At 41.8% G+C, this 15,194-nt stretch overlaps 1 protein-coding gene across 7 annotated transcripts in view; it reads left to right on the forward strand.

The window, feature by feature from the left end:
- PAG1 (phosphoprotein membrane anchor with glycosphingolipid microdomains 1) overlaps positions 1-14,981 on the forward strand; it is a 135,389-nt gene extending 120,408 nt beyond the window's left edge. For 6 of the 7 annotated variants that reach the window (XM_045063167.1, XM_045063166.1, XM_045063170.1 and 3 more), the window contains 3 exons: positions 687-1,288; positions 5,419-5,478; positions 9,707-14,981. In XM_045063167.1, the coding sequence (XP_044919102.1) occupies positions 687-1,288; positions 5,419-5,478; positions 9,707-10,075 (1,031 nt within the window). In that variant the 3' untranslated portion in view covers positions 10,076-14,981. The remainder of the gene's footprint in view (positions 1-686; positions 1,289-5,418; positions 5,479-9,706) is intronic. The other variant, XR_006601506.1, reaches the window with a different exon arrangement.
- Positions 14,982-15,194: the final 213 nt, after the last annotated feature.

Genomic DNA, 15,194 nt, shown 5'->3' on the forward strand with positions numbered 1-15,194 from the left:
GATTTTTTTATTTTTATTTATTTGACAGACAAAGATCACAAATAGGCAGAGAGGCAGGCAGAGAGAGAGGAGGAAGCAGGCTTCCTGCCGAGCAGAGAGCCTGATGCGGGGCTCGATCCCAGGACCCCGGGATCATGACCTGAGCCGAAAGCAGAGGCTTTAACCCACTGAGCCACCCAGGCGCCCCGAAGGAAGACCTTTAAAGAGCCACGGGTGTACCGTCCCTTTGTACTTGGGGGTGAGGGTACCTTTTACCCCACTGTTTCCACCATGTCTGCCAAACAAAAGTGACCACTGAAAAGTGGATGGCTACCAATTATTCCCTCCAAATGGAAGGCGGCCACCATGTGTGCCCCCCACCTTTGGTGCCCAGCCTCTCACAGAGTCAGACCTCTGGTCACATTAGACACACTGCCTGCAAGAATCCCACCAAGGAGCAATGAAAGTGTGAACCCAATTTATAGCTAAGACAGTTTATTAAACATTATATTGGAAAGATGTAAAATAGCTGGCCCTAGTTTCAGCTGTGGTTGAAAAATCAACAGTCATATCGTCTGCAGTTTGCAGTGTAGAGTCAAATAAAAAACAAGCACCTTGATTTAACTTGACTTTGCATTACCCCAGTTCACTGCAATAATTATTTAAGGCATAGTCTTTTTCCGTTTTTAATACTTCTGCCGCTTCAGTCCTTTCAGAAGACAGTACTCTGACCTGCATGCAACATTACGAGGAGGTCCAGACCTCAGCTTCGGATCTGCTGGACTCCCAGGACAGCACGGGGAAGCCAAAGTGTCACCAAAGCCGGGAACTGCCTAGAATTCCTCCTGACAGCGCAGTGGACACGATGCTCAACGCGAGGAGCGTGGACGGGGACCCGGGCCTGGGGACGGAAGGGCCGTATGAAGTGCTCAAGGATAGTTCCTCCCAAGAGAATATGGTGGAGGACTGCTTGTATGAAACTGTGAAAGAAATAAAGGAGGTGGCAGCAGCCGTGAACCCAGGGAAAGGCCACAGCAGCAGGTCAAAGTCGACTTCCGCTTTGAAAGAGCTTCCGGGGCCCCAAGCCCCCGAGGCGGACTTTGCTGAGTATGCCTCCGTGGACAGAAACAAAAAGTGTCGACAGAGTGTTAACGCAGAGACTGTTCTCAGAAATTCATGTGACTTGGAAGAGGAGGCCCCACCACCTGTCCCTGTTAAACTTCTGGATGAGAATGAAAACCTTCAGGAGAAGGAAGAGAGCAAGACAGCGGAGGAGGGAGCCGCAGAGGGGACCAGTGAAACCAACAAGGTGAGCTCCCGTGGTTTTCTTTCTGGTGCTATTGTCATGATTAGGCATCGAGCTACTCCTGGGGCTTTTACTGGCACATCGTTCTGGGAAATATATACAAACACTTTCAGGTTCGCTGAATGATGAAAGCTGTTTTAGCGTAAGCTGTGTTTGACTTATTCCCCCCTCCAAATAGTAAAATACTGAAAACTCATGCTTGTAAAATATTTCTCTGTTGGCACCTAACTTGGATATTTTCCAGTTTTTGCATCATGTTTAACTGGGACCAAATATTATTTTCTTCATTTTGAAGATCAGGAATTGAATGGAGACTAGACTCTTGGCCACAAAGTTACCCCTTCTGCTCGTTGCTGCCTCAAGCAGCAGGGTGATCTTTACCCTCCGGGACCCCAGAAGTTAGAGCACAGGAATACACATGGAGAGGACAGACTCACAGGGGCCACTGGTGGTACCTGCTTCTATGTGCTTTTATATGAATCAAGTAGATTTTATCTTGGGACAGTTTCAAAACAGTAGCCTACAACTTTTTTTTTTTTTTTTTAAGAAAAATATGTTTATTTTCTTGTTTTTTCCCCTTCATCCACCATTCCCACTCTCACTGCCCTCCTCCCATAGGCATCCATTCAAATTTTTTTTATTAACATATAATGCATTGTTTCAGGGGTACAGGCCTGTGAATCATCAGTCTACACAATTCACAGCACTCACCATAGCACATACCATCCCCAGTGTCCATCACCCAGCCATCCTCTCCTTACCCCTTTCACCCCCTAGCAACCCTCAGTTTGTTTCCTGAGATTAAGAATCTCTTATGGTTTGTCTCCCTCCCCAGTCCCATTTTGTTTCATTTTTTCCCTCCCCGCCCCCCACAGCCTCCCGCCTCACCTCTCAAATTCCTCATATCAGGGAGATCATATGATAATTGTCTTTCTCTGACTGACTTCCTTCACTTAGCATAATACCCTCTAGTTCCATCCACATCATTGCAAATGGATTTCGGGTTTTTGATGGCTGCATAGTATTCCATTGTGTGTGTGTTTGTGTGTGTGTGTGTGTGTGTATACACACACCACCTCTTTATTCATTCATCTGTTAATGGACATCTAGGTTCTTTCCATAGTAGCCTTAACTCTTAAGTTTAGATATTCAACAAAGCTCTGAAATGTATTAACAATGGCTGAGCCGGGGCACCTGGGTGGCTCAGTGGGTTAAAGCCTCTGCCTTCGGCTCAGGTCATGATCTCAGGGTTCTGGGATCAAGTCCCACATCGGGCTCTCTCTGCTCAGCAGGGAGCCTGCTTCCTCCTCTCTCTACCTGCCTCTCTGCCTACTTGTGATCTCTGTCTGTCAAATAAATGAATAAAATCTTAAAAAAAAAAATTTTTTTTAATAAAATATAAATAAATAAATAAAACAATGGCCAAGCCTTCTCTCTTTCTGCGAACCAGGCCACAACAGCCTGAAATTCACATCTTCTGTTGTAAATATCTCCTTGGAATTTAACTAGGCCCAGTCTTCTTAGCCAACTACAATATAATTTCTTTTCTCTACACAGGAAAAAGCAAGGTTCTCTCATCTCAGGTTTTGGTAGGAAGGACAAGTAGGTCAGTCAATAGTAGCCTTAAAAAGGATCTGGAGTTCATGATCAAAAGGTGAATCCTGGCTCTGGTTATAGAGGTCATACCACGGAAGTCATTCTTCACAGTATTCTCTGAATGCATTTCGACTTTCCTATTACCCATGAAATCAGCTGCTGAGAGCCTCAATATAGGTGTTTATGAACCTAGTCATGAAATGCAAAAATGCAGCCTAACGTTTGGACCTTCATATAAATTGTGCCTGAAGCAATTAAGGCTTTTTTACTTAAAAGCACTTGAAAGATAAGAAGGTCAATTATCTAACCACCACCGGAAAACAATTCTCCAGATATCACATTAGAATCTGAAACTATCCATCTGGGAATCAGATTACTTTTCTACAGTAATACAAGAATGAATAACTCATCATCTCCATTATAAACAATCCTAATTTTAAGCAATTCAGGGAACTTGAAATATTTAATATTCATTCATTTTTTTCATTCATGCACAAGAAGATTTTAGTGAGCACCAACTATGTGCCACACAATCTTCCGGGTGCTGAGAATACACTGGTCACCAAAACATACAAATGAACAAAAATTCCTGCCCCAGTGGAGCTTACATTTTAGTGGGGAGAGAGAGACATAAATAGACACATAAGTAAAGTATATGGTATTTTAGAAGGTTTTAAGGTTTACAGGGAAAAATTAGAATAAGGAGGACGAGGAAAGTAGAGTGGGAGTACAGCTGTGAGTAGGTGGTCAGGGCACACCTGCTGTGAAAGTGGCATCTGATTGAAATGTTCAAGGAGACGGGAAAGTCGGGGAAGAGCAGGTGGAGCAGGGAAGGGGCAGTGCGAGGCGCTGAGGCTGGAGCTTGCACGGCCCACCCAGGGAAGAGGAGGGCACAGGTGTAGCCGGAGAAGAGTGATAGAGAGAAAGGTAACCAAGGGCCCAATCCTGTGTGGCCTGTGTTCAAAATCTGAATTAAAAGGGGGTCGTTAGAAAATCTTGAGCAGAAGAACGGATTATTCTTAGGTTTGGAAAAGATCGCCCCGACTGTAGTGTCAAATTCAAGTGTCAAGGGTAGGAGAAAGGAGACCAGTCAGGTGGGGATTCTCACAAACCATATGGAACAGGGCAGTAATGGGAGACGCTAAACGAGAGCCAGGAGTTCTGCTGGTGGACCAGACGTGTAATGAAAGAAAGAAAAAATCATGATGAGTCCCAGGTTCGGCCTGAGCCTTTGGAAAGATGGAATCACCCTTAACTGGAATGAAGAGGAAGACTACAGGCAGGCAAGTTCTGGGAGAAGACTGGGTATTCAGTGCTAGACATGTTCTGTTTTGGACACCTGCTGGATGCCTGAGTGGAAGCAGCGGAGAGCAGCTGGACGAATGAGCAGCCTGAGGAGAAAGGGCCTGGGCTGCATTTGTACACTTGGAAGTCCTCAGCAAGAAAGTTTTTCCTAAAGCTGTGACACTGAATGTGGTCATCGAATGAGTGTCAATGGCATCTAGAAGAGTTCCCAGGGCACAGGCCTGGGAAGGAAAAGGAACCAGCAGAGGACACCAAAATAGGAAAGAAAAACAGGGAAGCTCAATGTCCTGGAAGCCAAGTGAAGAAGGTGCAGGGACAGAGGAGTGGCCACTATGGGAAACACAGCAGTGGATCAGAAATACGGGCTAGGATTAACCGTCCCATTGGTTACACGGTGGATATTGGTGTCCTTGGAGTGTCAGAGGGAGAAACTTGACTGAAATGGGTTTAGAGAGAGAATAGGAAGAGAAAAATTATTTGAGCAATTTCTTCAGACAACTCTTTTAGGAGGTTTTGCTATAAAGGGACGAGGCAATAGATGGAACTGGAGGAAGGGTTGTTTTGTGTTTAGAAACAGAAAGATCAACATGGTTTCAGGTGGTGGGAATGATTTCATAGCGAGGGAATAGCTGATGGTATAAACAAAATGGGAGACTTGCTGGAGCACATATTCCTGAGTAGATGGGGAGGGCCAGGATCTCCTGCATGAGAGGAGGGGGTCACCTTAAAGAGGGGCTTGGAGAGTTCTTTGGTGACGGGGAGGAAGGAAAACTCATGAATGCAGCGATGGGGGCAGGTGAGTACAAGTTCATGGACATGTCTTCTGATTTCTTCAGTTTTCTCAGGGTCACCAGCTAAGATTAAGGATGGGTGAGAAGGTGTTGGGAGTTTGGGGAGAGAGGAAAAAGTGGGAAGTGGACAGCTAGGAGAGCAGGGACTGGGTGTATGAGCAGGTGTGGTATGACAGGGAGCAGCATTAAGGCCTCACGGGAGGGTTGAATTCACCAGTGATCAGGAAGAGCACTGGGTATTTAATACTACTGGGTATTGAACAACATCACACAGACTTTTTATTAAGTGTTTATCTTCAGTTGCTCGACATATTTCTTTGTAGAAACATTTCTTCCCTAAAAAACATTTTTATAGATAGATGTGTCACAACATATGCGAAAGAAAGGATGGATTATTGACCTCAAACTATACCTTCCCTTGGTTTGTGTTTATTTTAACAGAGATTTAGTTCATTGTCGTACAAGTCCCGGGAAGAGGACCCAACTCTCACAGAAGAAGAGGTGAGTTTTGTTGCTTTTTCTAAATAACCACAAGAGCTCTAAAGAGTTTCTCTCCTTGCATAAATGACTATCATGTTACCTTCTCCAAAAAAGCTAAAATACTCTCTTCGGCATATGTCTGGAGATCAGGGTTTGGGTATGTTGGCTTTATAATGGTTCAGAGAGTGAGTGGCAGAGGGTAAGACATGAAGGAAGAGAGGATAAACAGGTCACCTAAGTAAAAGAAACTGAGTAGGAAAGAAGCATCAGAAAAAAAATAGAGGAGGGGAGAAAGTAGGATGAGAAGAGAGAAATTTATGATTGAGAGCGTTAGTGAGCAAATCAAGAAGGCCACCTTTGAAGGAAATTAATCATGGGCTGGAAAATACAGGAAATTGAACAGGTGGGTATAGGGAATTTAATCCAGTCTAGGAGACGGAGGAGGAAGGTTTTAATGAGGAATTTTGGAGCCCAGAGCAGGTAATTCCAGGAAGTCCAATTCCAGGCTGGCTGGACAGTCAGACATAGCAGCCAACAGGAGAGGACTCTGTTCTCCCAAGTACCAGGGCTAAATATTCACTGGTTAAACTTTTCAGTGAACCATTAAACTTACACAATCCAGTATACACACACACACACACACACACACATACACACACAGTCAAGCTAGGCTCAGAGAGCTGAACACCTTAATTTATCTGGCTATATATAGCTTCTGCCTAGAATTCCTAGTATGGTAAATTTGGTACATGTAGAAAAATGATCTGCGTATGCAGGTACATCCCCTCTTACCATCACACTTAGCAAAGAGTATTAAAATAGGAAATCGACTACGATCCCACATTGGAAGTTCAAAGATCAGACGAGCTGTCCACAGGGCAACGCTGCCCACATGCTTCTGTGTTTCCTGCCCCCGGGAATGGATCTGCCATCTAGCCACCTGGCCTTATAAGCCAGAACCCTGGACATCGTCCTTCCCACCCCATTTCCTCACTGTCCTCACACTCAGTCAGTAGCCAGCGCCCCTGGTTTCTTTCCCGCACCGCGCTCTCCGTGCACACAGGGCCCGCCCCTCCCCTCACTGAGGCAGCGCAGCCTCCTGCCAGCCTGTGGCGGCTCCTTTGCCTTCTTCCAGCCTTCTCTGGACCACACTGCTCCACAGCCCTCCCCCGCCGGACAAGGAAGTAGAATAGATGAGAGCTCTGGAAACCAGGCCTCTAAGATACGGTGAGGCTACGTAAAACTTTAAATTACTTTTCTTCTAATCTTACATTGTTTGTGGTTTTAGAAAATGGGACCTAGACACACTGATGAATTTTTAACATAGATTCAAGAACTATGATTCACATACAGTCATTTTTGGAAGATGTTTTAGAAAAAATAATTATGGAAGTCACTTATTTCTGTATTACTGTAATCGAATGTTAGTCCAGACTGAAACTGAGATCTGAGTTTTCAGTACTCTTATCCCAGTTTAACAGAATGATGGGGAAAGGGCTGCTTATAGAAAGAGGAATGGGGAAAAGGTAGAGAGTAATTTAGGAGAACATAATAACAATTTACAGCCAGAATAATAAAGATGAAAGATTTAAGAGAGAAAAGTTATGAAGCCAAATAGCAAGGGGGCTTGAAAGGAACAAAATTTACTCCCGACAAAACAGAAGGTAATAGTCCTTGAAGGCAAACACTCAAACAGAACATTAGAAGACTTGAGAATCTTTCATAAGCGTTAAAATTTACGACATCCTCTGCAGAGTAGGTTCCTGCCCAGAAATAATACGGGTTCCAAATTAATGAAAGAGCCTTTAACTTTCTAAAAAGAATATAAAGACCAAGAAGACCCAAGTAATTTCAAAGAGTAGGGACATTTATGGCACGCATTATGGGGAAGAGCATTGGGGAGAGAAGCTCAGAGGCCAGTCCCAGTGTTACAGTACAGGTGCGTGTGTGTTCAGCCTCGATGCTCCCCCCAAGGTGAGCTCGCTGCCTCCCCTCTTCATCCTCATCTGTGATAATCTAGCCACATTTTCGGCTCAGACCACCTTTTAGATATTAAGATATTTGTACCATGCTAGGAAAAGCAGATGATGTACCTTAATTCTTCCTAACTTCAAAGAAATTATAAATCTTTATTTCAAGAGTAATTCTTCCCACTAAAATCTCTAAGATTTTGAGTTTCTCAGTGAGATTTTGAGTAAGAATGTCAATTTAATATTCATTAGAAGGGTCAGAGCAACATGGCAAGCGCTTCCCAAAGATGATTTCTCTGGCTCCGAATATTTGGATTGTCAAGGCCTGGCAAAACACAGCCCCCAGACTGCAGTGAAAAGTTCTCATGCAAATGACCAGTTAGCATGCGGCAGGCCTGTCTTGAGAAGCTTTTGAGGCCAGCTGGAAACTTCATCCACAGTATGTGAGATATGTGAAAGCAAGAAAATCTCTCTCCGCACTTGGGAAGCCAAGCATCTGTCAACAGGCATGTTCATTTATTTCCTGGGTGTTTGAATTAATCAATCATTATGGCCAAGATAAATATAGGTAATGAAGGATATTTCCACTTATTTCCAAGCATGATTTCTAACAGTAAAATAATAACCCTCAAAAAAAAACTCTTAAAAAATCTCTTAATCAGTATGTTTAATCTATGATTACCAACAAAACTTAAATCCCTCTTGATAGTAGAGGTTATATGGGGTATATGAGGGAGACTGAGTAGGTATGCCTGGAAAGTAGCCCAATCTTCCCACAGGAAAGAATGCCCTCTATGTTAACTGTCTCCAAATTTCATTTCTGAGTTGGCTGGTTGCAAATAAGAATGAATTTTTCCCACTGAAGAAAACTTAGCCCATCTGTAAATGTCTACTTAACCAGTAATATGCAATGAAGTTGAAAATTAATGGAAAATGAAGCTTTTATAGATACATACATGTGTATTGCCAACCAGAATCCAGGACCTACTTTTCAGACTGCTTTCATGCAGAAAGAGTGGGTCAAATAGTCTAACTCAGTGGTTCTCACACTTTAGTGGGCCTGTGGAGCCCCATGCCCCAGCATTTCTGATTCATTGCTTTCTGGGATGGAGCCCTTAGCTTTCTAATAAATTCCCAGATTCTGGTGCTGCCAGTTTGAAGCCCACATTTTGAGAACCATTCATCTAACATGTTTTCTGCCCTTTTTTCAAAGCAGTAGAGCATTTTTTTTTTCAGATGAAATAGCATTCTGATAATAGAAATCAAATAAAACATGATACTGTAGTGAGGTCCCAAGCACCTCTTGAACTTCCTGTTCCTCCTGCTCTCCTCATGCCTGCCCCTCAGAAGACCCAGAGAACCTGGTGTTCAAGGAGTTATGCCAATATGGCTGGTCTACTTGCAAAGTGGAAGATATTATATATAATTGTTCTCTAGAAGTATACTCCAGGATCAGTACAGGTAACGAAGAATCCACTTCGGGGTTTATATCTAAATGAAATGAAAACTGTCTTGAAGACGTATTTTCACCCTCATGTTTTTGCAGCATTATTCACAATAGCCAAGACATGGAAACAACCTAAGTGTTCATCAGCCAGTGAATGAATAAAGAAAATGTGAGGTGTACACACACACACACACACACACACACACAGAAGAATATTATTCAGTCGTGGAAAAGAAGGAAATTCTGCCTTTTGTGACAACTTGGAGAGACCTTGAGACCATTATTCCAAGTAAAAAAAAGTCAGACAGAGAAACACAAATACTGTATGTTCTCACCTACATGTGGAATCTGAAAAAGCCAAACCATAGAAATAGCAAATAGAATGGTGGTTGCCAGGGGTTGGGGAGTAGGGGAAACAGGGATACCTTAGAGGGTACGAACTCCCAGCTATAGCCTGAATAAGTTCCGAGGCTCTAATATAGAGCACGGTTCCTATAATTAAAAGTATACTGTTGTACTCGAAAGCTGAAAGAGTGGATCTTACATGTTATCACCACACACAAAAAAAAATGGTAATTATGGCAATGAAGGTGTTAACTAACCTTTGTGGTAATCATTTTACAGTATCTATCAAGTTATCATGTTGTATGCCTTAAACATACATAAGTTATATATCAGTGATATCTCACTAAAGCTGGAGGGGAAAACTGGCCAAAGAAAAAAAAACAAAAAGCAACCTTCAAGGGACACACACATGCCTATAGTGCTAAATATCTAGCTTGCAGGGAGAAGTCAAACTTGAAGCTTATTTCATTTACCCTTTGTTTTCTAGATCTCAGCCATGTATTCCTCAGTAAATAAACCCGGACAGTCAGGGAATAAATCAGGACAGACTCTCAAAGCACCAGAGTCCAGCCACACCCCCGTCCAAGGAGCTACTCAGAGATCCCCCTCTTCCTGTAATGATCTCTATGCTACTGTTAAAGACTTCGAGAAAACTCCAAACAGCATCAGCACGCTTCCACCAGCAGCGAGACCCAGTGAGGATCTGGAGCCTGATTACGAAGCAATACAAACTCTAAACAGAGAGGAAGACAAGTCCACCCCAGAGACCAATGGCCAGCGTGGCCTTTTCCCAAAAGAGAATGACTATGAGAGCATTGGGGACTTGCAGCAATGCCGCGATATCACCAGGCTCTAGCAAGCAGGAAGACAAGCCCGCACAACGTATGCCGGTCGGCTGGGGGCATTTCTTCTGCGGAGGACAAGAAGCGAAAGCAACCTCTTCTCTACGTGCTGCTCCAGTAAGCCGATGACAACTGAACCCATGGAGACTGTTTCCCGGGTCTGGAAACAGTGAGGTACGTACCAGGACTGCCCCCGAGCGGGCCCCAGGGCCCACCTAAGCACATCTCCCTCATGTACCCTCACCTTCTGGAAAGACCCCAGCTGTCTGTGGGTTCACCCGGTGAGTAAGGAAAGCCGAACTGCAAGGAAGAACTGCGTCCATCAAGAACCACGATTCCAACTGCCCAAGATACTGCCAGGTTTTTCTTCCTTTCTTCCTTTTTTTGTGGTCTGCTCCTCACATTTAAATGTATGGCTTTCTTCCCCCTTGAAATCGTCTGACTTCTAATGGCTCATTCCAAGAAAATTCTCCCACAAGGCTTGGCCTTTGCCTTCAACTTTGGGGTTTCAAGATGTAAGAAACTGCGGTCGCTGGTTACTGTCTGGTGCCTGGTGCTCTTCTGAGAGCCGCACTTGGGAGAACAAGAACCCCCACCCAGTGGGCAGGACTGGGGCTGCCCGCTGAGCTCCTGACACCTCCCTGCCTCCTGATTTGGGCACTCTACATCAGCAGCCTCTCTCGAAGTACTTGAAGTCATTTTTAGATGCTTTATTTTATTTTTCTAGTCAAAGCGGTTCCCCTCCTTCACCCCCTACCCACCCAGTATTTGAAACTCTTCAGAGCCTTTTCAGTATTTTCAATGAATATTGTGGTACTTCTATACTTGTTTCAGCCCAGAGCTCATTCCTCTGAAACAGAGAGCCTTAATCTCTATGTTGGGACACAGACCACATATCTGGACGGCAGCCATGGCGTCCGTCTCTGAAGGGCTGTGGACTTGAATGTGTATTTCTGATGACCCCTGCTACCACACCAACAGTGTGAGATTTCATAAGTTAATTGCTACCCTAAGGTAATCTATTGAAAATTAAAATGTAAACATTTATTTTTGTTATATAAATTTATAAGATGTTTTATGTTTAATGCCTAATTTCTAGAAAGTGCCAGAAAAAAATGTATATTAACTATTTTGATTTTATGTACAATGATTTATACTCTCATTCTGAAAAAACACCATAAAGCACATAAGCTAGATAATTACATGTAGTTGTTATCTGTTTTCTAATCAAGTGTTTAAAATATTGAAGGTTTTTAAAGACTTGACTTTTCAAATGGTACTTGGAGCCCTGGTCAAAGTCATCTGGCTCACTACAGAAATAAGTGGAATGGACATAAATGACCATTTTCCGTGATTTGTGGTGGGCAATACTGAAATATTTGAAATGGTAAAAAAAAAAAAAAAATGGAAGAATGAAATATGACTAGGGATGGCTGCATTAACCTCATGAAGGTATTATAATTCCAGTAAGATTTAGTTACATTTTTAAGAAAATTTACAGTGGTGGATTTTCCAATCCAGTGCTTGCAAATGCAAATTGCCTATTGGGATTTTTTTCTTCCCCTTCATTTTACAAAAATCAGTGGCTGAGATAACTCCAATTAAGAGCTCAGCCTGGTTGGAATTTAGTCATCTCTGTAGATTTTGTAAGGCCAACATTGGGAAACTTGTTCACTTTTCATTTGAGAAAGGACCCTGCTCTTATGCGAAGTGGCTACAGCAAGGGGCCCTTGCTTACGCTGATTGAAAAAAGAGGCAGTTATTCTGTACTGCTGTGACATCTCTGGCTTTTCAGACTGAATAACCTCACTGTTTTCACTCCTATGACAAAGGATGCAGCTGGAGGGTGAAGCATCTTGTGGACAGTAGGGACCACTGGCGTGTCCTTTCCGTCCCCTGCATTCAAGGCTTGGTTCTGTGACTGCCTGCAATTCATTTCTGCAATCAAGAAGTGAGCTTTGCCAGGGTAAACTGCTCGGTTGTCATTATTTTGCAGTCAGCCTGGTCTCTCCCATGAAGACCTCACGAGCCTAAGCACAGTCATCACGGACTAGAAGGAAATGGCAGAATATGCTTGGATTGGGGGAAAGGTTATCAGGAAGGTGCCAAGGTCCTCACTCTCTAAATTCGTATCTTTCATAAGCACTGTGTTTGCCTGGTGATTTTCTTTGCTTACTTAGGATTGATGAGTTTGACCCCACAATCTCTACACCATGGTGTTTCTTTAGCTCCTGGTGATGGCCGTGTCTCATGGCATACCTAGTATTGTGCTTCCTGCAATAATGTCCTTTATGAGCGCCTGACCACTCAAAGGTTTTCCTGTATTTCATAATGTCTTTACTTATTGCCAGGGAAGTGGATATGATCTCTAAAGTGTAAAATCATTTCTAGAGAGAAAAGTTCTTTATAAATAGTCATATCATCTTGAAACATCATTATCAGAATTTCCCCCAGAAGTTCTGAAATAAAGGCTATGCAATATAGCCATAAAATATGCACTGAAATCTCTCTCTTGAGTTGAGGATCTGTGCTAAGAATAAGTTGCAATTTAAAGTATTATAAGTATATTTTAGAAGAAACTAGAAGGCCCTCCAGTACAAATCCTAAAAGAAAAAGTAATAGCACAATCCATGAGGGTTGAGGGAGGGAAAAGCAGAGTAAACTTCAGGAGCTGGCTCTGCTCTTGAGACTGCTGGGTACCTTACTGAAGCATTTTCATTGATGTATCATTGTGGTTTTGACCTGATAGTACAGCATTTCATAAATTTCATCACTTTTTACTTTATTCATTGAAAATCTGTGCTAGTCTTTGGGTTGGACAAAAGCCTGTGGTTTCTTGAAAAAAGTTTCATGTTCGGCTAAATGTTACAGTTTAAATGTATGAAAGATAATTATAATTTTTTTTTTTACTATTCAACTTGACATCTATATTATTTGTAGTTATCATTTAGGTTATGTGAAATCTCACAAATAAAATAAGCTTTAGGAAATTTTTTTTGTTTGTTTATAAGTCAGAATTATAAACTCATCTTGCCTAAAAGTAGAATCTTTGCTATTTAGTCAGGTATTTTGAAGTTTTAGAAGAATTTTTTATGCTGCTTTTACGGTTTCTCAAATGCAGTCAGCAGGAAGGTATGACCTGTTTTATGGGAAATGTTTGAGGAAATTTTAAATTCTAGAAGAAAGCAATTTTTGCTAATATGTGGGCCACATAAATTTTTTTTCCGGCCCTGAACTAAATTACAACATTAGGTCTATTAAAGCTTTTGAAAGTACTGCTGTCCTTTGTAGTGAAAAAGCTAATTACAGATTTATCTGCCCTCAAAATCTAAGAGTTAATTTTAATGGAGTGCTAACAATAGGTAGTCCACACAAAAAACTAACATTTAATCTCAGGATGTCACTAGATCTAGTTCTTGTATTAGACTTTCATTTTTCTAATTAGAGCATTTATTTACTTTAACCAGTAACAAACTGTGTATGTGTGTGTATGTACACTATACATATATATTTACATATACACACATATACATATATAAAGTTCTGGTGCCTGACTAGTGAGGATACATCCTAATATGTATTTGGAATGTCTACCCTATTAATGTGATGACTATTGTCATAAAAGCAGAAGAGAAAAAAAGTTATCCAATAGTTTTCACTTAGTAATTACAAGAAAACCTTCCTAAGTTACCTCATATCATTTTTCTAGTTAATAAATTCAGATTCTAAATTGCATCCATAATTCTCTTAGCTGAAGAACAGTGGCATTTTAAAATAGTTTTCTTATATGTGTGGCTCATTACATATTCCACATGACAGGAGGAAATGTAAACAGGCATCCTTCTCAGAGATCATGTGGAGAAGAGATCTGGCAGAAAGCACCAAGAGCCACGTGAGCCAGGATGGAGCCCAGCAAGGTGACCCCCACTGGGTGGCAGAAGCAGAGCCTGTTCTCACAAGGCTGCATTTTCTTTCGCTCTCTGGAGAGTTTAGCAAGAGGTTAGCGCAGAGCCAACAAGCGCCGAGGTAGTGTTACGGACGGAGCCCAGCTCGGCGGTGGGAACGGGATCATCACGGAGCCGCAGCTCAAGACTCCAGTAGGATTTTGTAAATGAGTAAATGACATTTTTTTTTCAGTGCTCCTTGTACTAGTTCCTATAAGCCCGTGTGATCGAGTGATGCCATTCTTCTGCAAGTGTTGGCTTCTGGTCCCCCGCCAGTTTCCTCTGGGTTGCTGGAGGCACCATCTTGACAGGCTTATTGTACTGTGTAATTGAGGAAAGTTAAAGTGTAATGTTTGCTGTTAATAAGTGACTGATGTGAAAAATAGGAACATGTGTCTAAATATCAAATATGGCTTTTTTTTTTTTTTTTTTGGCAGTGAAATCTATATTCCTTTTCCTGTGGTAGTATTTTCTTGCTCTGTGTTGTATCTTTTCTTAACATCATTCTTGACAGTGCCATTGGACAAGCTGAACACACATAGAAAGTGTCTGACTTAAAGAGATCAGTACAGAAAACAAGCTAAATTAGTCTTCATCTGAAATTATGAAAGTAAATTTTTAAAAGCCATGGTCCAGAAGAGAACAAATATTTGTAAGTGTTTTTTTCCCCCTGCTTCTCATTTCTAAGTCTGTTTACAGCCGGTCTCTGCTAGTTATAAAGTATTCACTGTTTTCCTAGGTGGTTCTTTATTGAACTAAGAAATAGTAGTTCAGATTTCTCTTAATGCCATGATTTTTATTAAAAAGGCAATCTTGTAAGCATTCAGTTTGGTAATCACTTATCTTAATGCATTTAAATCAGATTTTTCTTTGCTCACCACTTATGCTATGCGTATTTTTTAAAAATGTGTTGTACTCTGGTTGTCTCAGATCACCTTATGTAATGGATTATAAAGGCTGATAAATGATCATTCTGCAAACTTCTGTGTGTTAGATTGGCAACAGTTTAATGTTACCTTGTAAACATCATGTATTATTGATGCACCTCATGCTTTCAGGGAAAGTCTGAAATATAGATAAACAAATAGGAATTTGCATTTCATTGTTCATGCATTTTTTCCTCATAAAAATAGTTTCTCAAAAAAGTGACCTATTACCTCTTAGGTGGTCCTGATCAGTTTCAAAGTGC

The sequence above is a fragment of the Mustela putorius genome, unplaced genomic scaffold (genome assembly GCF_011764305.1).
Source record: "Mustela putorius furo isolate JIRA1106 unplaced genomic scaffold, ASM1176430v1.1 tig00003846_pilon_pilon_pilon, whole genome shotgun sequence".
Lineage (NCBI taxonomy): Eukaryota > Metazoa > Chordata > Mammalia > Carnivora > Mustelidae > Mustela > Mustela putorius.